At 45.6% G+C, this 25811-nt stretch overlaps 1 protein-coding gene across 1 annotated transcript; it reads left to right on the forward strand.

The window, feature by feature from the left end:
- The first annotated feature begins 371 nt into the window (after window positions 1-371).
- kcnk3a (potassium channel, subfamily K, member 3a) lies at window positions 372-24581 on the forward strand. Its single transcript, XM_060041596.1, has 2 exons — window positions 372-818; window positions 22116-24581. The coding sequence occupies exons 1-2, from the start codon at window positions 536-538 to the stop codon at window positions 23057-23059; spliced, it is 1227 nt and encodes a 408-aa protein (XP_059897579.1). The 5' UTR covers window positions 372-535; the 3' UTR covers window positions 23060-24581.
- The last annotated feature ends 1230 nt before the right edge of the window (window positions 24582-25811 follow it).

A 25811-nucleotide genomic window follows, 5' to 3' on the forward strand; every position in this document is an offset into this window, starting at 1 on the left:
ACGCACATGACTAAGAAGTTTTATAACTAACGGAGTTGTTGATTAATTATGAGAGAGAGCGAGAGAAAGATTAGACTTCACAGGTCCTTTATTGAACCATTTACAGAAAATCAATCAGGGCAAATAAACAGAACGTTTAGCTATTTTCAGAGAAAGGAAGAGAGCGAGAGAGGGAGAATTAGACACACACACCAACACACACACGCACGCACGCACGCACGCACGCACAAACACACACACACACACACACACACACACACACACACACACACACTCACGCACACACACGCGAACACGCGCACACGCACGTGGGAGGGGTGGGGTGTTCCACTGGCCAGTGGGCGGGGTGGTGCTGAATGAACAGCTCCAATAGAAAAACGCGCGCCTCGGCAAACAGTAGTATCCTCTCAGAGCTCCAAGCGCATGGAGCGACGCACCACTCTGTGAGAAACAGATCAGCCATGAGCCAGCCAAGTTCCCCATCCTCAAGATCCACGCCGAAACTCCCCCAGACCCCAACAAAGTCTTTCTGACCATGAAGAGGCAAAACGTGAGGACCCTTGCCCTGATTATATGCACGTTCACCTACCTGATAGTCGGCGCGGCGATTTTCGATGTGTTGGAATCCGAAAAGGAGACGAGCACGAGGACAGAGCTGGACCAGACGAAAAGTGAACTTCTCAAGACCTACAACCTGTCCAAGGACGCCTTCGACCAGCTGGAGAGGGTGGTGCTGCAGCTGAAGCCACACAAAGCTGGGGTGCAGTGGAAATTCGCCGGGTCTTTTTACTTCGCTATCACGGTCATCACAACTATAGGTACGTTTGGTGCTTTCAACTTTCTAAACAGGATTGCTTAAACTCCCCCTAAACCCCGCGTAATGAAATGCCCAATGTGAATCGATGGCGTTGTAAATATTAATATATTTAACAGCTTGAATTAAACCCTTCAGTTAAACCCTGATTCGATTTGCATGCATGAATCGTCATGCCCAACACAATGTTGACGATCTTTTCAGGGATAGCTGGAATAAATGATTACTTTTCGCCAAAACTCATTCAGCTGAACTGCGCTGGCCCACGGCTGAGGCTGGTGCGTAATAACGTCCCGTTATAATTGTCTGCCTTGCATTCATGAGGATGATTTGTACAACATTGATCATATGTTCCTCTGTGTTCACGGCTTGGCATTAGGGGAACTGGTGTCAATGTTGCAAGTATTGCTTACACAAACTGGACATAGTGTCTCCATGTCCATTCAGTTCTGTAACTTCCCCTCACTTTGCTGCTACGTTGGTGTCTGCAGACATTTTACGCGGCATTGTTGACAAGAGCAAGCCACTGCAACACAGCATGCAGGATTCATCCACATGTTTATATACTCGCGTATTTTTAACTAAAATGTATTTAGATAGACCATTATGTTATATGGAATTTGTAAGTTATATAGCCTATGTTGCGTTATAGTAGCCTACCTCTGTTAGCCAAGGACATCTCTTGGGGGCGGGGGGGTTAAACTATGGGGAAACGGAATCTCTAACTCGGGTCAAAGAGAGTGTATATTTTATATAACCTTCACATTGTATAATGTTAATATCGTATGTATGATTCCCTTGACATCATATCATTGAATATTATATAATGGTTAACACTTTACAATAAGTGTAGGCCTACATTAATTTACCATCAATGAACATTAGTTGATGCAGTAATAATTAAGCATTATTATACAGCATCAGCAGAGGGGTTAGGGTTAGTGTTGGGGTTGGTGGATAAGGGTCAGGATTAGGGTGAAACCTAACCCTACTAAATAATTGATACATAAATACCTAAGTTAACATGAGCACCATTAGTAAACATGAACCCCATAAGTAAATAATTACTAGGCCATTAGCTAACAGTTAACACATTAGTTATCATATCACTTTATAGCATACAACTTTACATACTTAAATAATATATATCATTTGACTTGCTATCCAATCGTTATATCATTTGTATGCAGCAGTGGTTCTCCAGTGTAGCCTCAGGTACCACATGTGTCATTAGTCATTAAGTCACCACCCAGAAATAAAATAATGATTCACCAATATTGCAGTCATCAACAATGCCTTCATGTACTGTTATAACACTAGCAAACAAGGAGCTGCAACAATTGTGGCTCAACTCAAAAGATAGTAAGCGATCGAAACATCAATTCAAATTGAAACATTAGTTAAATCATGGGCTTCTTTCTAAAGATTAAGGTTTGGTATATAATATGCAACCCACTCAATATGCCCTAGGTCACCATCCACTAGCTGAGAATCACTGATTTATGTAACCTTCACCGTTTATCATATGATATGAACCATTCTCCTTCTCACATTATGTTAAACCATATTGTATATCATATCCTTTTATATTGTAAATCATCATATATCTTAATTGTATAATATTAGACCAAATAGTTTATCATTTCATTTTATATCATATTGTATACCATGTCATGTTCCATATTATTTTATATCATACATATAATTGTAGATCATATCAGATCATGTTATATCATATACCAGCGGACATGTTATGATATGATATGGTGCCATATCCCATCCGCTTGTGTCAGGGCTGATAATGGACATGGGGAACATGGCTCAGGCCAATTACCTCCCCCTAACACCCTGTTTGTATATGTATCCCCCTCATCCTCACCCATCACCCACCTGCTGCAGACACACACACACACACACAGTGGTGACCATGGGATGACCGCTGGCTCCTTATACCGGGCCTGACCTGCCTCTGAAACCCTATCACACGTTCACTACTAATTGCACACTAAGCTAACCCCGGTGTCCATAACAGCGGGCTGTAATTGTAAGCCTGGTGGACCATCCATGGACACAGTGATTAGCTTATCACTCCGCCATTAAGTATTGATGACAGCACCGGCACCCCGCTGGTCCATTGACCTCCCTGCCATCCCAAGCCACACCGTACACTGCCCTCTGCACTGAGCAGAGCCGGGGTTACTACTCTGAACATCACATCACACGCCTAGGAGCTACCGCAGAGTGCTTACACAGTACGTCCCGAACCCAGGGAACAACATACACAAAGATGTATTCCAACAGATCAAAAACAACTGTACCCAGTGGTGGTTTTTCAATCGATCTCCAGAAAATGATTACACAGAATGTTTGTTTTGTTGAATTATGAAGAACAACATGTTGATGCAATCTTTTGAAAGAAACACTACAGTATCTGTGACAGTAAGAGCTTTTGTGTCTTCCCATACACACAATCACCAGACCGCACACTCAGAATGTGCCATGTCGCCAGCTGGGTTGGTGTTTTTTTCGATATTACAATGCAGAATAATAAGCCATTGTAGCTCGCTCCTTGAAATTTCGGTGTATTTCCATATAGAGTGAGCCTACGTTAAACCTTATTGGTCGTGGAAGTGGAACCCATCCTCCCCACACACACACACACAACCCCAGTCCACCCGTATTTTTGATCACGTCCTCTGTGAACAAATTCACAACTAGAGAAGTCTGACGTTGTTTAAGAAATCCAGTGAATGGAGGCCACTCTTTCCCCTGATACAACAACATCATTAGGCCGAAGAATACTCCCATTATATTGGAGCACGATAACAGGCCCTCATCATCCTAACGCTGGAACCTTCTTCCATGAATTAATCCAACGAAACGGTCCGACGCCCAAAGGAAAGAAAACTCTAAAATAATCACAGAAATGATGATAGCAAAACTGCCACTGTTCCATTTTATGTTTCTGTTGTTTATACTTTGGCTTTACGAAAACAGCCAATTTCTCCTTTCCATTTGACAGAGTTTGACTGTAATTCTCTTTAATACCACATGTTTACATCTATCTTTTACCCTATCTGACAGCTATTTGAGAAGCTTCTTCCAATTGTATGTGGGGATAGGAGGGAATGTATTGTGGGAAACGAGAATACAAAATGCATTAGGTTTAACCTTTTGAGCTTTTGTATATAACATGTATTAGAGTTTGCCCTCTCACACACACACAAACACACACACACATGCATAACCACACACACACACGCACACACACACACACGCACACACACACACACACACACACACACACACACATACTTACACGTACACACACACACATTCACACAAATACACAAACCCACACAGTCTCACTCAGAAGAATATCTTCTGGGTTCATTATCACTACATGAATCCCAGAGTCAATTTGTCATGATAATGGTACATTTAAACTCATAAAACAAACTGCTTCTGTGATCTTGTAGTCCCTGAGCATATGGCTTAAGTGAGCAACAGACTTATTCATGGGAGACAACTTGTGCTTTGATTTCTAAGACTGAGAAGCAATTGCCTTATAAAAGTGATTGTGTTCCCGGATTATTTTGGTGTTTTGGTTTTCCATTTGGTGGTAGTCTGTAAAAATAAAAAGTTATTCAACATGTTGATGTGTTGTGTGACTACAACACGTTGGGGTGTCTGAAGGCTAACGTGTACAAAAGGAAGAGATAACATGACCAGTGTCAGGTGTGACTGTGGGCTCCTTCAAGGGCGTAGAGAGTTCAGTCTGTCACAGGAGACAGTCTCCAAGTTTTTCCACCTTAAATATGAGTGATGGAGGGTTCAGGGACCTTACTGGCCTTTTTGTTTTTCTGCTCATATTTATGGTTCGATTGCATGTTTTCTTTCCCTTGACATTTTATACTTTGTTGTTCTGAATCAGACCCGCTCCTTTGGCCTTGCTCCTCGTTAAGCTATCGAGGCTCACCTGTGTAGCCCACCCAGCCGAGTGGAAAAGGGTCCGACAGGAGTTCTCCGTTATTCTGTTGGAGTTTGAGCATAAACGACGTCGGGCATTTCTTTGTTTTCAGAACCGTGTGTGTGTTTTCTTTGTTGTTAGCTGTCTCCCCCCCCCCCCCCCCCCCCATTTTGTTTTGTTGATTCCCCCCCCCCCCCCTTCCCCGTCCACTGCGATCATATTACGTTCACGTTGGACGCGAGGTTGCTTTGCAGCCGTCTGGTTCTTATTTGATCTCAGCCCGGTTGTTGGACAAGAGGTGGTCCCCCTCGTGATCTGCCTGGATTTGAACACCCCCATACTGAACATTATACTGGCTCTATTGAAATGTGACTCCAGAAGCCACTACTATCCAAACCACAACACTGCCACTCCACTATGCAAAGCAGGCTTTTCTCATCACAAGCAAATAGATTGATGGTTTCCATTGGGGAGTGGATGGGTGTTGGGCAGCCATAGACAGTTTGCAAATGATGGTGATTAAAACTATTTGCAATTGGAAAACAATATCAAGCTGTCAAAGTGTCACTTGAATGGTAAGTATTGCAGCTTTTTTGGTTCATGGTCATAGTATTCTCTCAGCAATAACTTCTCTTTAATTTGATCATAGGAAAAACATGATCCTAAGTAGTGTGTGCAAATACTTACGCGTGTGTTTGTGTGTATGTGTGTGTGTGTGTGTGTGTGTGTGTGTGTGTGTGTGTGTGTGTGTGTGTGTGTGTGCGAGCATTTAAAAATAGACTGGGGGGACATTGCACAATGCAAGCGTCCCCCCTGACTTGTCGTTACGTAAAACAAGCCCAAGCGTATTACCTTCCATGAGTGTGTATTGTTTGTTGTGTGTTGTGTTGTGTGTTGTGTGTTGTGGCGGGCGCCGCGAACCGAACCGTGGAGATGAAATGTGACAGGGGCCGAAGATACATACCGAAATACAGTGAAGTAATACAATGGTAGGGTGTAGCATTGTCCTTGGTCCCAATGCGTTTGTGTGATACAGCGGGTGTGTGTGTGTGTGTGTGTGTGTGTGTGTGTGTTTGTTTGTCTGTGTTTGTGTGTGAGGGTGTGTATGTGTTTGTGTGTGTGAGTGTGTGTGAGTGAGTGTGTGTATGTTTGTGTTTGTGTTTGTGTGTGTTTGTTTGTGTGTGTGTGTGTGTGTGTGTAAATGTTTGTGAGTGTGCGTTTGTGTGTTTGTGTGAGTGTCTGTGTGTGTGTGTGTGTGTGTGTGTGTGTGTGTGTGTGTGATTGTGTGTGTGTGTGTGATTGTGTGTGTGTGATTGTGTGTGTGTGTGCGTGTGTGTAAGTCAAATCAGGGCAGTGAGTTGAGTTCCAGTTGAATTCTCCCTGAAGTGACTGGAAAGATGAGAAAGCGTGTAATCATTGGCCTCCTTTTTTTTTTTCATCAACACTTGATATATGATTTTCTGAAAAGTAGTAAGTCATATTCCCAGTGACGTCAGCCGCCAGTACACTCTCCTTTGAATTTACAAAGAGCTCTGAGTGCCACAGCACAGCAGAACACCATCTAGCTTTCTCAGAAGAATCCTTTATTAAAGATACGGTTTATTTTTCCATTGGTTTCATTCCCTCGCTTATACTTTATCGCTTTGCCTCACGCGCCCCCGAAAGTTTATCGCACAGCCTAAAGCGCAGAGATTACCGGATGGTTGCGTGTGTGTGCAATTTTCTTTTCTAGTCCACGTGTTTCCCTACCATGTCATACTCCCAGTACAGCTTACAAAATAAAGGTGGATATTTCATCATCTGAAAGGCAATCACAGCGTGGATCCATCCAGCTCAGTAGCCTCTTACCCTCAGACTCAACCCTCGCTTGGCCCAAGCAGTCAGGGGCTACGGGTGAGATTGGAGAAACCGGAGAAAGAAAACAAACAGTCCAACAAGCTTTGATTAGCATCTGTCGCGTTTGTTGATGTACATCATCGTGGGGTGTGGTTGGGGGTGGGGGGGGGGGGATTGGTGGGAGTACCATGTGGGGCTTGTTGATAGAAGGGACTAGCTTTCGGGTTCACATGGCCGGGGGCAATGTTTACCTTTTGCTGCCCGTCCTCTGCGCTGTGAACGTCTGCCTTTTGCATGGAAACTTGCGTGCTTGCCTTGCCTGAGACTCGCCGCCAAGCAAAAAACACAACTTGTTGTATTTAGTAGACATAATAATCTGGCAAAGTCCGAGGCTGGAGAGGAACCAAATCAAATACTACTCAGCGGTATGCTTTCTCTTCTCTATCTCCACATTTATATTGAGCTGGATTCCAGGATATAATCATTGACATTGTATAGCATAAACCCCTATGGCCTGACAAACAAAATCACAGTTTCCCACTTGTGCATATGTATATTGCTCCCAAGAAAAGAGGACGAATCAGTTTCCCCCAAAATATTCTCCAGTCTAGTGTGTGTGTGTGTGTGTGTGTGTGTGTGTGTGTGTGTGTGTGTGTGTGTGTGTGTGTGTGTGTGTGTGTGTGTGTGTGTGTGTGTGTGTGTGTGTGTGTGTGTGTGTGTGTGTGTGTGTGAGAGCTGGAACAGTGGAGGAGGAGCCTGTATGGAGCCCAGGGGGTTCTAGCGAGAGCTGGACAGGTAAAGCTGTTTGATTAATGTCCTAATCCTCCCACGCTGGATATTTGAGATTAACTGAGTCGTGTCACAGTCCTTTGGAAACAAGATATGACTATGAATCCAAACAACAGCACAGCTGTGCTGGGATGAAATATTGTACGTTTCCACAATCATATTAAGGCACTACACAAACACATTGAATACGAAAGTCTTGGCAGGGATTACATAACATTGCACTAGTCGGATGTTTACGCGTGCTTTGGAGCCTATGGAATCAGTGCTTTCTGCCAGAGAATAAGACAGCAGTCCCAGTCAGATCCAGAACAGGACCCAGCCTTTCCTCCCCTATCGTGTCGGGAAGTAAACAAGTGATGCCGATATCCATGGCGACGGACAGGAGGACCGGGGAAGCAGTGGGCTGTATCGTCCCGTCTGGAGGAGGGGGCAGACAGCTTGTAAAACCGTCACGGGGAAGTGCTGTCTCTGGGATGAAAGCGGGGGGTCCGGTGGAACGGTCGGGCTCATACTCATGACCTGAAAAGGAAAGGTATTGTCTGTACCTTTTTCCAGCTAGTCGTATAGGAGCGAGGTTTCCTAGAAGCCGCCAGAGGAACGAGAGCGATAGTGGATCAGTGTTACTTCAAATTAAGATTTAACAGGCGTTTTCTGAACGATTCTCCGGCTCCGCTCTTGGAATACTGCAGATCCGGTTTTTTTTGTGTGATTTCATCGACAGACAAACAATGCACAACAGCACTCATATGAGCCTGGTGTTTGATTAAATATTACTTTGTGAAGACGTTTTCCCTCTTGGGGTAAATGCATGTCCACCTTTATAAATGTATGCATCATCTTAAGTGGCTGCATGGCTATGTGGGTTAATGCATGTCCACTGCACGACGTGTTGAGAGCTCAGCCACCACCCCTGGGTTGATCCGCTCAGCGAGACAGCGTGACACAGACTAATGGGCCGTGGGTCAAACAGCACTTTTCCAAAACAAGGACAAAGAGAGACCACTTTGGAATGACACAGATCCATGAAGCTTGCATCTCCTGAAACACCAAACAAGTTATAGAGAGTGTGATCAATTGTAGCAGTAAACACCAGTCTGCATCGCTAGATCAGCGAACCGCTCAAAACCCAAAAAGGATAAATGGCAGCCGAGCAACAGACTCAGATACTGTTTAGTTTAGTTTAGTTTTTTATTTGTGCAAATAAACAAGATTAAAAAAGGCAAGAAGATTTGCATAGACATACATAGATGCACGGGTGGGACAAAAGAAACCCCGAAGGGCTTATTAAGGATGTCCACCTGACATTAAAATACAATAAGGTAAAGAAAATAAAGTAATAAGGTAAAGAAAATAAAGTAGCTGTTCTCTGCCAACATGACAATGGGGTTCAGCAAGGATTCTGCTGCGTGCCGATTGGCTGTGTGTTGAGATGCCAGCGGGCTTTGTTACATGTGCCTGGCCATAGCATGGAGATTGTGTGACCTCTCTCTCTCTCTCTCTCTCTCTCTCTCCACTGACAGATTTTGTGAATTATACAACATGGCAACAGTTGGATGGTTATGCATATAGAATGTGGATATTCATCAGCAACAGAAAAGAGACAATATTGTTTCAACATCTTCCATCTGCTAATCCCCCAGCCCATGCATCCCAAAGTGCACGCTGTCCTGTATGTCTGTGTGTCTGTGTACGCAGGTGCATGTGCGAAAGAGATAGAGCCTGCAAGTCTGAATTTGTGCATGATAAGAGTGTTTGTGCGAACATACACATACAGACACACACACACACATCCACACACATCCACACACACCCACACACTAACACACCCACACAACACATCTGAGCATAGAGGGGTGCAGAGCCAGCGCTGGTGTGTGTTTACGCTACGCTCTGATCCATGGCTTTCATCAGCGGCCCTTTCCATAACAAACCACCGAGAATTTTCCCCTTCTAATTCACGGGGGCCTTCGACAGCATCGCACCGCTTAAGGTTCCAGCTCTCCCAGACGTGCAACACGCACGGCCCAGTGCTCATGCTCGCCATCACCCAGGGCCACCGGCATTCGTTCCCAGGCATTATTCGCCCCGACTAGGTCCAAACGTATGCGCGTTGCCTGGGGGCCCCGCGGCCTCGTTTGTGTCGCCTCTCGCGTCTAGCCGTGCTCCATCTCTCCCAGAAGCCGACCAATATGAAGTGGACTGTCTCACACACACACACACACACACACACATACATACTACCCCTACGACGATGACCACTTCCCGCCATAACCACCGTCCCTGAGGCAGACGGGAGCTGGAGCTCTCGAAGGCTCGACTCAATGTATATTCTTCCAGAGAAGAGCCCGTTCCAAGGCACCACCCCAGGCTTGATAACGTCAACCTCCCCACCCCCCATTCCCCCATACACCATACACAAGAAAAGACAAGGAAGGAAATGATGAAAATGAGAACAAGTTCGCTGTTGGGCCCTATATTCTCTCTCTGCAGGCTGTTAAGTCATTCTGACACCAGAGCTAGCAGAAGTGATGCATCTGCTTGCCTCTCACACCCCGAATGTGTGAGGGTGGCATAAAAAAAACACTGGCTGAGCATTAATAGTTGTTCATGGCGCTACACACACACAACAGCAAACTGCAGCGGCTAATTGGTGATGATGAGACTGGTACACGAGATTTTAGGTTATTCTTGTTTGGCTTCTGTGAGAATTACAGTGGGTAAAAAAAGCATTTGAGAGTCATCCCCTTCTGTTATTCGTGTAGAGATCTCTTTGAATGAATCAGTTGTTCTCAGCAGACACCAAATTGGGAAGAAAAAGTCCCAGGAGTGGCGTATGTGTCAGCCTATTTTAAAGTATGACTATATCATTTGGAGAAATGAGCACGCAACTAAACCAATTCAACCGTTTTCCAAACACGGTTTACAAGGTTCTCAGTACAGGCTTCTACCGTTAGCATCCGGCCTGTATGCTAACCAAAAATGTGTTATGTTCTCTAAAGCGCTAAACCTTTTATTCAAAGGGTTGTGCCACGGATGGGATTATTCAAAGAATATGTGGAATATATACAAAAATGACAACTCCCTGGTGTGGCTGGGTTTGCTAGGAAGGGCTGAGAGGGAAGTTAATGAAACGAAGGCTGCATCCATCCAGTCTATGTCCCGTCTGTCTCCGTCTGCCATACGGCCGGCCTCAGGCACTGGACGCACTCCTTCATCAAGGTGAGAAGGAGACGCGAGGCGCAGTCTCCTTCACTTCTTTGGCCACACTCTCAGACACGGACACTTTCTCTCACCCACACGCATGCACATAGACACATGCGCATACATACACAAAACATAGACACTTACATGCAGGCATGTACACAGACACAAATGCACGAACCCTCATACGCATGCAGACATGCACGCACACGCACCCACACACACCCACACACACACACACACGCAAACACACAAGTATCAAATGAAAAATGTATTAGAATCTGTGCTGTAAACTGTATATTTGTGTTTATAGATTTCCTTTTTGCTAAGAGCATGGTTCTTAAGGATAAGACACCACAGAGACTTTCCACATGCACTGTTAAATCTGTCACTTCCTGCAAATCCCCGAGAGAATCACTTTTATTCAAAATATCACTGTCTCACCCATCTTCCCCACTTACCGACTTGAAAAGAGCCCTAAAAAAACTCAACAATCCGGGTTGTTTGAGCCGCGAGGAAATGGGTTTCATTCCTCACACACACTCGATTCCAATCATCTTGATAGAGGCGACAGCTGCACTGAAATCTGATCGGTTGTTATTTGCACTCTCAATAAAAGTGGATATTGTGTCATGTATGATAAACTTTGATTAGAACGCTTGTTCAAATGTATCATTTGTTCGATTTTAGAGCTGTTTTACTTTCAGTTTATGTTTTCTTCCTATCACAGAGGCAACGGTGAAAGCACATCCCAAAGAGCAGCTATTGATCACAGCATTGTGTATTTGAGATTAAAACCGGATCGGAGTCTTTCCCCCCCCCCACCACCACCACCACACCCCCCCGCACCACCCCCCCGCACCACCTCCTCCACCACCACCATTGTTTCCACCCGCACGCCTCTCTCACTACGAGGTCTCCGTGTGTTTGTTCAGAGATAAATAAGCTCGGCCAACTGTAATACAATACAGTTAGTAGTACAGTTAACCGCAAGAACACAAAGAGAGGTGGACTGGAGGAGGAGAGCCGAGGCCAGATGGATCCAGTCTGAGGTTCAGATGACACCTGAGTGAGATCCATTACCTGCTTTAATTGCATCGGGGGGCCGCAGGTTGCTGTGCCAGGTGCCTGATAATGAGGCCCCTGGCACCACGTGACCTCCACCCTCCCCCCCCCCCCCCCCTGACACCACGTGACCTCCCCCCTCCCCCCCCCCCCCCCCCTGACACGTGATAGGTTGCCGACCCTGGCGTCCGGCCAATCAGAGCGTGGGGTGCAGCCCAAAAAGCCTTTGGAGACCAACACATACACAATACATACTGTAGGTACACGTGTAAGTACACACGCGTAAATACGGACACACACGCATACTGTACACACAGAGACAAACATATAGACACACACACACCCTCTCACTCATTTCCATTTGAAACTCAACCCTAGTGCATACATCGAGTGTATGCAAATGTGTTTTTCATCTGTGTGTGTGTGTGTGTGTGTGGGCATTGTCATTTTTGCGCGTGTGTGCAAGCATGTGTTATTCATGGGTGTATCTGCCAATCCACTGTCTAAGTCCTTCAGTGTGCTCCTGTTGGCTGCTGCTGCTGCTGCTGCTGCTTCTGCAGCATATGTGTCAGTTCAGGAAAACGAGCATCTGTTTCTCGAGCACAGCGTGCTAGCCGGGCCTGCGCGGGGCCGGGCCAGCACGGGGGCCGGCGTGCAGCGAGTCCATCAGGCGGGAATCAGGTGGCGGCCGGCCCGAGCCCGCGGCGCCTGCACGCGATTTGGCAGCCGAGGCGAAGGGAACATAATCGCTCTGCATTAAACATAACGAGACGGATAGATAAAGAGGAGAGCGGGAGAGAGAGGTCCATGATATAGGAAAAAGGAGATAAGGCAGCAAAGGGAGAAGGGGGAGGGGGGGGGGGGGTGAGTGGAGGACAGGCGGCAAGATTGACAGCAGCTATTTTTAAAAGGAGAGCTCTGGGCTGAATAAAACATCCACCGGCTGTGGCTACGCGGGTGAATTCTTGACATCCCAGAATAACATTTCCGCCCATACATTAGGCGCTCATCCACCCCAGGTCTGCAGTACGTTGTGGTTTCTAACTTTATACACAGCATGTATACACATATCATGGGCTATCATGGTAGCCATTTTAAATTGAGAAGAAGAAAGCACAACATAACCAATCGTGTGCCCCAGGCAACAAAAACACAACACGCATCGATTCACTTGGATTCCTCGAATGAATGTGGACGTGTGAGTAGGTTTGATGCAATACAATGGGGAATAGCAGTTGTTGTTGTTGTTGTTGTTGTTTGTTGTTGTCCTCACCGTGGCATTATCTCCTCATGCGTGTCAAACTACACACCACTTGGCTGGAGCGTATCCTCTTTGTTCTGGGCTCATCAGGCACGCTTCTGTCCACTCCACTGGTCTTGTACAACGGTGTGTGTGTGTGTGGGGGGGGGGGGGGGGGTCAGTTCATTAGCTAGTCGTATGTATGACCAGCAAGCTACCATTCAAACTAATGGATTATTGATCGTTGAGGACAGGTGTATTGTCCTTGTTGTGATTCCGTCCGTAGGTGTTCCGTGAGGCTTAAACCAATATGTCAAGTGTGATGTGTGAATTGAATTGAGGTTACTAGACATACAGACAGAGAAACTGATAGACAGACAGATCTACAGACAGACAGAATGAAAGAGAGACAGACAGACAGACAGACAAACAGACACACACACACACACACACATATATATATATATAGATATATAGATATATACACATATTTACATATAGGCTGGATGAAAGCATCTGACTGAATCTGCAATTTGAATAAGTGCTTTTGAATGTCGAATTGACCTTGTGATTAACATCCTGTTAAGTCCCATGTCTAGGTTCCGCCTTAACTCTACACTTTGGTGAACACGACACAACCTGCAAGAGCAGGATTTCTCCATCACGTTACATGACCTGCTAAAAGAAACTCTGTGCTCCTACATTAGAAATGACTACAAAGGAAAACACTTCCTTTCACATTAAATTAAGGATTAAGCCAGTGTCTCTTGTTCAAGGTTAGTGTTTCCTCCAGAATGCAGAGAACATGTTTCTATTTTATTGGTTGCCGGCTTGGAGATTTGCGATCAAATCTCCAGCCTAATACATTAGAGGAGTGAATGCCCGGTGATGTTACATAATCTTCATGACTGGATGCCCTGGCAGCTGCATTCCATGGTTAACAGCAGCCACGTCCACACCACCACATGCACTAGGCTGGCCTGCTGTAACAGCCCCATACACTCAGGGCGTTTGCGGAGCATTCAAGACGTTGATTCGTTTTTTTTTTATGTGCATCTGATTCAACAATAGCCTTGAGGACAGCAACAAAATCCTAATGTCCATGTTGTTTCTTACGTAACCTTTGCTTCTGCTCTGTTTAAGTTTTCTGTGATCATCTGTCTACTCATTCGGCACCTATCACACTCCTAACCCTCCCTAGAAGGAGAGATCCCTCTTCTGCGTTTCTTCCCTTTGTATTTGGGGAGTTTTTCCTTGCCCTTCAGAGAGCTTAGGATTAGGGGCTGTTGTACAATATGGGCCCGTGAAGCCCTTTGAGACTGTAGCCGCCGTACAAAGGCCTGCTATCCAAATACATTGACTTGACTAATGTTTTATTTCAACGCCGACTTCAACCTCTCAGTCTCCTTGGCGTCCTGCTCTATCCTCCCCTCCTTCCCTTGACTTACACCCTTCTTTTATCGCTCTCTCACCTCCTTCAACTTTGAAACGCTCGCCCATGAGCGATCGGATTTAAGCCATAAATCAGGAGATTTATCTAATTATCCTCCCCGGGAAACTCACAGCCTTTCTGGAATGCCGCACACGTGCAACGCTGACTTCATGGAAAACGACTTCCTGCCAAGGTTTCCTCGCATATCCCCTAAAAAGGAACCTCGCCGGGGCCCGTGGGTTTAGAAATAGACCCGCTTAGACACGGCTGCTTTCCTCGTGTTTATTTGTTTACAGTTGTCTTGATTCTCCTCTGCCCTGCACCGCAGTGATACCGGGACCTCAGCCGGCCGGGCCACGGCTGAAGGCCACGCATCAGAGGCCCGTCCCGCCAGTGTGGGCGGAGAGGCGGAAAGCGTAGCGTGCGGGGACATAGCCTGCGACACATATACATCAGAGTGTATACAGTGTGTTCCTGTGAACGTGTGCGCGTGTGTGTGTCCTCTGGTCCGAGACCTGGTGGCGGATTGTTTGTGATAGGGCCGGTGATGTCACCGGCTCTCATCTGTGCGCCGGATTGGTTAGCGCAGGCTCCCAGGCCCTATTTAGGGAGCGCACGGCCAGGCTAACCGAGTTAACGTCCACCTCGGGAAAAAAAAACTTTTGCTTGTTGGTTTTTTTGTTGGTGCCAATGAGCTGTCTCCTCTGGCATCGGTTTGCCGGTGATAAATGAGTCCCTTATCGTTTGCTCTCGCTCTCCCTCATAGGCTCATTTCTCACTCTCTTACTGCGTCTTTATCTTTCCCTCTCTTGCTCTGTCTCATGCTCTCTGGCTCTCTCACGTTGTCTCTCTTTTTCTCTCCTGATTTATCCTCCTCTCTTAGTCTCTCTCTCTCTCTCTCTCTCTCTCGCTCTCTCTCTCTCGCTCTCTCTCTCTCGCTCGCTCTCTCTCTCTCGCTCTCTCTCTCTCTCTCGCTCTCTCTCTCGCTCTCTCTCGCTCTTTCACTCTCACGTTGTCTCTCTTTCGTCCTCTTGATTCGTCCTCCCCTCCGTTCTCTCTCATGCCCTCTCGCTCTCGTTCTCTCTCATGCTCTCTCAGTCCGGTGGTAGTCATGGTTCACTGGCTGACCGTAGCATTCACATGTTTGACCACAGACGTCATCAAGCTAGCAGCGGGGGCAGAGCGAAGGACATTCCCACTTCTTTGGAACGCCAGCCATGGTTTCCCCACATACACAACACGATGAGCCTAGAACCCATATCCCGGAAAATACGATCACAAGAAACCTTCAAATTCAAAGTCTTTGAAAAAAGGTTTTATCTGGCTGACGGAGGGGCGGAGCATTTTAAGCTTGTGCGGTTCAACTGTCGACAAGAGCTGGAATTTCACAATATAAATATTATCCAATTGGCAGTGGGTAAAATACGTCACAGGATTTAAATCGTTTCTCTCTTTTTTTGGGGGGGAGATGACAATTGAGTTTTAAAATGACATTATAAAAACATTATCCCTGCCAAAATTGAGTGAGCTCTTACCAAGAACTCATTATTTTCATTGTTTATCGACCAGGCTCTGTGCCACGATTCGACTCTGGTTTTGCAATTAAGCTGCAACAATCTCAATGATTAAGCACACCAACACAGATATATCCGTGCCACTGTAAGTGCTGCAAAAAGAAAAACACTGACACAAGAGAAATACATTTGCGGAAAAAGAATACATATGTTTGACACTGGTTTGTGGTGAATCAGGTTGCAGTTGACTGACGGTGGATCAATGTGGGGGGCTATTGGTATGCGTCCTGCAGCGCCCGGCATTGCATCAAGCCTATTGATTGAGGAGGCTCCGATGCGTGAATGATGGCATGTGTGTGTGTGTGTGTTGGGTTGGGGGGGGGGCTGCCAGCCTGGCTCATTGGCATGGCCAGTATGCTGTTTCTTTCTGTGGTTCCTGGGGGGCAGCAGGTGCTGACCACCCCCTCCTCCCATTGGTGTTGGTTGGGTGGGAGAAGGGGGGGTTGCTTGTTGGGAGTTCTGACGTCCAAGTTTTGCCCTTCGATATCAGTGGGTTAAATTATTAGTTTTTTTGTACACTGCAAACTCAAGGCCGGTTCACCCCAAATAACGATCAATAACACAATTGCACTTCCATTGTAACTTGAGATAAAGTGTGCGATGACGGTGTTACTAATCCAGAACAATATGTACAGATATCTCTTGATCTAGATGTGCTTCTTCCCAACAAATGGCTTTTTTCCTATCAATCAATAACTCATGGCAAATGAATGAACCCACACCACAGAGAGTGTATGAAAGTGTTTGTTTTAGTCGTCATCATTGACTGGAACTGGTGTTCCGCTGATGGGTTCCTGTGTCGATGGGATCCAGGAGTCAGGAGCCAGGACTGAGGGGGCCGTGAGGGTCTGTAGTGCGGGCGGTGTGAGGAGCAGCTGGCCGCGGGGCCTGGCCGCGGGGCTCGGGGCTGGGGGGGCTAATGGAGAGGAGGCATGGGGAGGCCCCGGGCCCTGTTTGACCGCCTGAGTAAACAGCGGCGGGGTCGTGTGGAGGTTGAGGTGTCTATGACTCACCCACTGACAGAGGAGCCCCCTGAGCGCCGCGCCTTCGGAACGGGGGGCCGACGACGGAACATCCCCTCAGCGTGGGAATCGCTACGGGCCGTCCCTATGACCCGCTTTTTTCTTTTTTTGATTCATGGAACAGCAGTCATGATAACTTGAGGTTGTTTTTTTCGCGGCGCACAGCTGTGACATGGAGAAAGAAAAAGCCGATGGAAAGCGTAGCGCTGAGAGATACGAGAGCCTGATGCTCGCATGTGCAGCGGTTCTCAGAATGGAGTGCTATTTATTAGTTGCGCTGCCACTGAATATTCCCACTTTTTTGGTCTCTGCTATTCCAGAGATGCGTAAAAGCTCCCCCGACGGTGACGTCCAATTAAAGGCCAAACCGGGGCCAACCTGTTAGCTGAAAGCTACGCTAACCTTACATGGTGGAATATGCTAATTTGCTAATTTGCTATCAGACCTTTTTGGCACGTCCTTCACGCACTGCTTACACAGATGGGACGATATGTTTATAGACCGCCACAGCTTTTATACACTGTTGGCAATGCCCTCTCAACAGAGACGGAGACCTGGCTCATTTAAAACAGTGTTTGTATATGTGCATGTGACCAGCGCTGGAAACTAACACAGTGTAGTTAGCGGGATTGCTCCTGCCAAATCTGTCCGCAAACATTGCTCATTTCTATTTGTTTTCTGAAGAGGCATGTGCCCCTTTGGAAACCCCGTAACAAATTAATGCTGTTTATTTATTTAGTGTGTTAATTATTTATTCATCCGGTCGGGTAATGAGAGAGAGCCCTTGGCCATACGAACTAAAGAGAAGCTTGATAATTAACGTTTAAAATTGGAATGCTACTTTTTTTTGTGGTACAATTGTATTGTGGAATCAAAGTATCACCATGTTCAATTTCACCATCGAAGCTATGCCATTACTTCAGCTGTCTTTTAGAGGTGCTGCAGGGCTTTTACTTTGAAAGACGTTGTAGCTCCTGTCCAGCTGATTTACATTTCTTTACAACATGTGGTGTTTTATAAGATTTGTATGCACATGTCATGTTGCATAACATATGCTTGCAATGGGTCATGTTTTATAACATTTATATCCAACACGTCATGTTGTATAACATTTATGCCGCAACCCCACTATGTCTTTTTGTGGGTCTGGGAATGTCGCTAGCAAATTCAACCTTCCCTCTCTCTCTCTCTCTCTCTTTCTGTTTTACTCTGTATTTTGAGTAAGACCATGGATTTAAAGGCCGGCAAAACCCGCGACAATGCTAAGACACTCAGGCCCGTTTTTCACAAATGACTGCTAAATTTGCTTTTGATAGATTCACCGCCAATTGCAGAATCCTGCCCCATCATGCCAGCTGATGTGCTCTCTGGAGTTGATAAACGTGTTCTGCCCCCACCGTCTGTTTAGCCCAGAACAAATTGTGCCTGGTAATCAATGACAATGTAATAGTGTGACTGAGAGCCACAGCCCTAACAGGGACATTATGCTAGCCTTTGATGTATTTTCAAAGCCCTGTTTCTATCTCTGCCTGATTAATCAGCATAATGAAGACGGTGGGACGCATCAGGAGCTACTTTGGAGACAGACATCACAGGGAGGGGGGAGGGGCAGTCCGATTCGCCCACCTTTCGTACACACTCATCTTCAGACAGTGACCAGCACCCAGGGGAACAGACACAGCCCCAGCACCAATATTTCATCATCATTTGTATCGTGCGACGAGAATACATAGTGGATTTAATTTGGACCACGTTGGATTCAGTTGGGGGGAGGGGGGCGGGGCGGTTAATACGACGCAGGGCTGAATAAACTCAAGCTCCTGACAGGTGAAATTAACATGAGGAGGCGATTAAAACCCTGTGAAATTATTCATGCTGCGCAATTATTGTGTAACAAGTCGTTACGTGGCCTGGGGTCAGCTCTGTGAAATAGGCCGCCTGCAGTGTGTGTGTGTGTGTGTGTGTGTGTGTGTGTGTGTGTGTGTGTGTGTGTGTGTGTGTGTGTGTGTGTGTGTGTGTGTGTGTGTGTGTGTGTGTGTTTTTCCTCCAATGAAACTATATCCACAGCACTTATCTGCTTTTCATGGAGATAAGGAAAGGTTTTCTCATTTTTTTTAGGATGATATCTGCACCGATCTGTGGCTCCAGGCATTGGCTGGAATCATATTGTTGTGAATTGTGATTCGATAATGAGAGGTTGTGGTGTTGCTGGGGCTGGGCTGGGGGGGGTGAAGGAGAGGGTGCACCTGTGTTCTGTTGACCTTTATTACACTCAATCCTCATTAGCTTATGGCTAATGGCTCTTTTAGAAAAAGGCTTTTATCGCTTATCAGAGGATATACACATATTTTCTTTCCCATGATAATAATGAAATGGATAATTGCGGAATGAAGTTAGGACACAATTAGCCTTGGTTTGCGGTTTCTTTCTTTTGGACATATTTATCAGCAGCCCTGAAAATAAATCTATCAAAAAAGGTTTGACCAAGGTTGACTCTTTCACTGTAGAGATTGTTGAGTAGTCAAAGTATTGTTTTTACACATTCTTTAAATCAGTGTACGTATAAGTTTCTCGAAAAAATGAGAAATGATGTTGTTCTTACGGTTGTCCTGTAAGAAGCAAGCTCATCAACAGCGGGGATAAAACAACAACAACGCTGGTGGCGTTCCCCATGTCCTAGACGCACATACACACAGAAACACACACACACACACGTACACACACATCACATGCACAAACACACGCACGCACCCGTCCCACACGACATCTCCTTCAAGCCCAGGATCGCGTGACCAGTACTAACGGCAGTGCTAAACCTGGAAGTAGCAGCACTCGCCCACTACATTGCTGACACCGGCGCCGTCAGCCCCATGCGTACTGTCAGCTGTTAGCCACGAGCCCCGCGGTCGCTGACGGCTCCGCGGCCATGCCGGTCCCTGACCGTGTCGTGACAGGGGCTGGTTTCTAAGGCAGCCTGCGTCTCTCATGTTTACCTGGATCCACTGGCAGCTTGAGACAAAAGGACCCAAAATGCAAATGTCAATATTTATCCAACACATCACGAGATGGATGCAGCTGATGCAGCCACTGTGGCCCCGACTGACGTAATCTCAAAGCTATTACCCAAACCTATTATCTTTATCATGGGCTGTTGTCTTTCTAGTCATCGTATGTGGTAGGCTCCGGGAAACGATGCAGATTGTTAATTCTACTGGAAAATACAACATTTAAAATGGTAATGATGGGTTTGAAAGGATTTTCCCTCTTACGATCAAGTACACCCCCCACACACACACACACACACACACACACACACACACACACACACACACACACACACACACACACACACACACACACACACACACACACACACACACACACACACACACACACACACACACACATTGAGAATCTGTCTCTGCTAACATAATATAATGCAACCAAGATGCATGTCCAATACAATGGCAACACATTGAATTGTGACACATTTCTCATTAGGTTTAAATGTATTCCCTTTCACACTGGGGCAGGCTTGCAAATTTGCCTTGGATATAATTGCGACTTGGCTATTTCCTATTATATGTGAGCCATAAAGCGCATTAACATTCATAGAGCTGTGATATAAGGAGCAGGGTAACGGCTGAGGAGGGATTTTCGCCTTTTTCCAAGACAAATATGGACTGAAGTATTCTGGGTATAGTCTAGACCGTAAGGTGGTTGTTTAGCTATTCTGCATAATCACATGAAATGAGAAAATAAATAATTGATCACCTGGGAAATAGTGAGAAAGATAACATATGCAACTGATAGCCAGTTTTTGCTACAGGGCAATTAGCTTATTGTCACCCTGGCTAAGAAATCCTCACAGCCATGGCCAGCTGGGCAATGGGACTATATTATCACAGCAGCAGGAGAGGAGAAAGTAGAGAGAAAAGCATGTGAAGTAACGAGTAGAGATGAATGATTAAAGAGAGGATAAAGTCGAAGGAGTAAATGATGGCTGGTCGCCCCTTTTTTCAAGAGGTGCTCCAAGCCAAGCACATGTTTCCTGGCTGACTTGGGCTATGTATCATTTTTAAATGGTCATTAGTTTGGCGGCACAATTGGCAGAGCTTGAAACAAAACCCGTCCCCAGACAGACAGATGGCCGAACCGAGCAGTGCGGTGTCAGAGAGAAATGAAATCAAGCACAAAGGAAAAATTAAGTTGTTGTTTTTTTCATTCGCCTTATCAGGGCGGCCGTATCTCTGCCGTGTTTGAAACACGACCCGCCGCGTTAGACCATATCCGCCCATAGAGGGTTTTTCCATTTCATAACACACAGCAATAGCACCAAGGAAACTCAATTAGGAATTTAATGTTGACACTTTACCTGAAAACACACTTCGAGAGCTGCGCTAATCTCTCCACTGCAGTGTTCTGGGAGCAGGGTCAACGTCACAGACCAAAGCCACACTTAATTTGTGAAGTTGCCACTGGCAAAAAACTCTGAGAGAGACACTTTGTCCTTCAATAATCCACCGTTCATCTCTCCAGATCCCAGATTACATAAGCTTTCAGCAGGCTCTTTACAAGACCATGTTTGAGGCAAAATGTAAAACCCAATGACAGCCAGCTCACCCCAACGGTAGCTTAGCATGATAGGATAATGACCCATCATTCATTGTTGGAGTTTGTCTGTATTTATGGATAACTATTCTTTTGTTGCATTAAAGGAGTAGAAAGCCTCCATGTAAAGTTGTCCTGTTTGCTCATATTAATAAATACAGATGAAAGCGTGGTTGTATTTTGCTGCATAAACACTAACAGCAGTGCAGTGTGTTGGGCTAATTTTCTTCTGAATAGGAAAAATGCAGGGAGAATAATTAGAGGCAAATGTCCTCAATGGCTCAAGCCAGCCCCACGGAGACCAAATGTCCATTAATTATTTACCATCTTTCCACCAAAGAAAGACGTTTTTATTAAAGAAATATTATGACTGTTTCTCAAACACCAAAAATATGGAAATGTGAAGGCTATGCAATTTGTCTCTTCTCCTTTTTTCTTCATCATTATTGAAGGCCACACACTGGACCATGCGCAGACGTTATCCGGGTCTGTCCCACTCACCACTCACCTCTGTGCGTGTGCCTCTCTCTTTCCCCCCCCCCCCCCCCCCCCCACCCTCAGGCTACGGCCATGCTGCACCCAGCACCGACAGCGGGAAGGCGTTCTGCATGGCCTACGCCCTGCTGGGCATCCCCCTCACCCTGGTCATGTTCCAGAGCCTGGGCGAGCGCATCAACACCCTGGTCCGCTACCTCCTGCACCGCCTCAAGAAGTGCATGGGCATGCGGCGTACGGAGGTGTCCATGGTCAACATGGTGATCATCGGCTTCGTGTCCTGCATGAGCACCCTGTGCGTGGGCGCCCTGGCCTTCTCGCAGTTCGAGGGCTGGAGCTTCTTCCACGCCTACTACTACTGCTTCATCACGCTCACCACCATCGGCTTCGGCGACTACGTGGCCCTGCAGAAGGACGAGGCGCTGCAGAAGAAGCCCGAGTACGTGGCCTTCAGCTTCATCTACATCCTCACGGGCCTGACGGTCATCGGGGCCTTCCTCAACCTGGTGGTGCTGCGCTTCATGACCATGAACGCCGAGGACGAGCGGCGCGACGCCGAGCAGCGGGCGCTCCTGGCCGCCGTCAACGGCCAGGCGGGCGAGCGGCTCCACTGCGTGGTGGACGGCGCCTCCTGCTCCTCCACGCCGTCCGGTTGCGCCGGGGGCAGCGGCGGGGGGGGCGGCGGCGGCGGCATGGGGAGCAGCAGCGGCGGGCCGGCGAGCCGGGGTCTGCGGAACATGTACGCGGAGGTGCTCCACTTCCAGTCCATGTGCTCCTGCCTGTGGTACAAGAGCAGGGAGAAGCTGCAGTACTCCATCCCTATGATCATCCCCCGGGACCTGTCCTCGTCGGACGCCTACATGGAGCAGGGCGAGGCCTTCTCAAACCCCCTGCACTCCAACGGGTGCGTGTGCAGCATGCACCAGCACTCGGGCATCAGCTCTGTGTCCACGGGGCTGCACAGCATCAACACCTACAGGGGACTCACCAAGCGCCGCAGCTCCATCTAGGAGGCCTGGAGGTCCATTGATGTCTGGCTGTGGTCCACCACGTTGAAGTCTCAGGCTGGTTTTAAAGCGCCGGGACGATGTACCAATAGATCCAGCCAGGGCTACTGGGTTTGGGGGGCGTGCTGCTTGCGAAAGCACAGCACTGGTTATCAAAGGGACCCAGTGGATGAGACGTTTGCCTCTCTCTGGTAGCATGGAGTCAGGGCACCTGCTGCCGTACACTGCACTACAATGATGCCGCCAGACTTTTGACGATATCCATTGGCTCATAGGCACGTACCCTTCTGTGCAACTGTGGTTACTGAGCGTGAACTGGTTGATTATCTCCGCTGGTTGCTGAGAAAAGTATGTGCATTTATGGCTCAATATCTGAAGGCAGGGAATAACAAGGTTCTGCACCTGAACTAGATACAAAATAATATTCCAAAAAATATAAAGACACTACACTGTGAGACAAAATATTCACTGACAGAGGGACATATATATATATATATATAGTATATATAGAGCATATATATACACACCTTTTTTATTTGACCAATTTGTTGGTGAAATCCTTTTTTCCAAAAATCCTAATTATTATTCTTAACGATTCTACTTACAACCATGAAGTGAGAGATATATATATATATATCTATATATAGATATATATATATATATATATGCTACCATTTCCAAATAAATGAATCTATAAATAGCAGCTGTGTACTATCTATCTCTTCATCTGTGTTTTAAAGATCAGTTTGAAATCAAATTATTTTAAGCTCTTTTGTTACTCAAGAGATACAATTTGGAAATATGACGTGGACAATCATTTCAATAAAATCGGTCGGATATTGAATAAATTGACTTGGTGAAGGACATTTAAAAAAAGAGACAAGGAATTCTCAATGTTATATTTGTACAGACCTTTCCAAGGACATCTTCTGTAAATGTTTCTGTCTCTATATGAAATTGTTTGTAATTTGCGCCACTGTTTGTCATCATTTTCATATTACACAGCTACATTCAAATAGTTTAACAGGGCATGTGGCTCACTTTGTGAACTTCAGTCTTATCTTTTCACTGCTGCACTTTAAAGTTGTCGTACAACCATGAATGCATTGGAATATCAATGCAAGAGAAAATGAACACATTTTTTTCAGGTTTCTTTTGTTGATTTTATGTGTTTCATGTAACTTTTGTTGTTGTTGTTGTTATAAATGGCATGTGCCCCAAACTGAATTCTTTATCTTGTGTTTGTCCCTCTCAGTTGTCTTAACTAAATCATGAATGACCTGAGAGTTAGTACAGAAGCATACCTCAGTAATAAGAATACACCCATAATGGCACACATTTTATGCATCAGCTTTTGCTCTGGTATTTTATGAAACGGTTTTCCGTACATGAATGAAGAAAGGTGTAGAAATATGTTCAAGGGATTATTGAAGGAGAGATGATGTGGGAATATTTTTGAAAATATCTGTCCACTTTATTTAAAAGAAATGCAATACACCTCAATTTAAAACCACACCTTCAGTCATTTGATTGTTTAGTTATTAATTAATATTTTTATTCCACCTTCAGACCAAGCAATGTCTTTCTGATTAGCCATTTATAATTTTTGCTATTTGTGATAGCTCAAATTGGGGCTATACCTGTACACTCCAAAATGTTCACTGGGTTAAATAGCATATTGCTGAAGCTAACATTTGACTTCCATTTACAGACTGAAAACACAACCCAACTTAAACACTTAAACAAGTAGTTGGTTATAGCTATTTTGCAGAATTTTACCCCATTCTCCACTCTCAGAATCCTCCATCTTTCCAAAATACATTTCTTTATTGCATTATTTTCTCCATTGCTTATATTTTCTTAAGTGGAGTAAAGTTTGCTATAGTTTTAGTAAAAGGGTTTCTAAAACTTTTTTTTTTTTTTACTTAATTTGCCTATTTTTCTGCTGTTACTGATTTGGCCACCACAGACATTTGTATATTTAGCTTCAAAGCGCTTTAATGTTTTTTTGTATTTCACTGTAATCAAAGCAATATCAAACTAACATATTCAAAATACCTTTGCTCACCGAAAACTCAAATCGCATATCATTCATAACCATATTTAATTTTGTAATCAGGTATTCAAAATAAAAATAACTACCCAAATCCTGCTTTGTTTTCGGTCTATAAATGGTTTGTGAAAAGTACACGATATGTAATGATTATAGATAATGTCACCTACTCAGACAGCACACAATGCAGTTCAACAGGGGGTTAGCATGAATGCCTTTTAATCTTAAAGAAAATCTTGGGAATGATACATCAATTTATACTTTTCACAGCTGATAGTTCCATCCCATTTTGTACTTGTTTCAATTTCCCCATAACATGCAGAATTTATTAAAGTCTGTTCATCTAAATAATTGGCACCTCTGAGTTATTAGCTTATCAGCTCAAAGGCTGTGTTTCAGCATATTCTCTAGTGTGGCTCTCTGCTGTATTAATGTGAATACAAAGGATTATATGCACAGTCTGACAGCCCTCCAAGTTAAACCAACAAAATCCTAGCTAGTGTAGGCAATTCGGCGAACCCAGTCTAGCTTTGTGGTAGACTCCGGTCATGCAGACAGCGTAGACGAGCAGAGCGAATGAAGTTAGTCGGCTTGTAGGTAGACGAAACGCTAGGCCATCAAATCATTCCATTTCATTTCACTGGGGAGTTGCTAACCCTACTCGTACCCTGGGTTTAATACGCCAGAGAAAACAGTACCATG

Source organism: Gadus macrocephalus, chromosome 21 (genome assembly GCF_031168955.1).
Source record: "Gadus macrocephalus chromosome 21, ASM3116895v1".
NCBI classification, from domain to species: domain Eukaryota; kingdom Metazoa; phylum Chordata; class Actinopteri; order Gadiformes; family Gadidae; genus Gadus; species Gadus macrocephalus.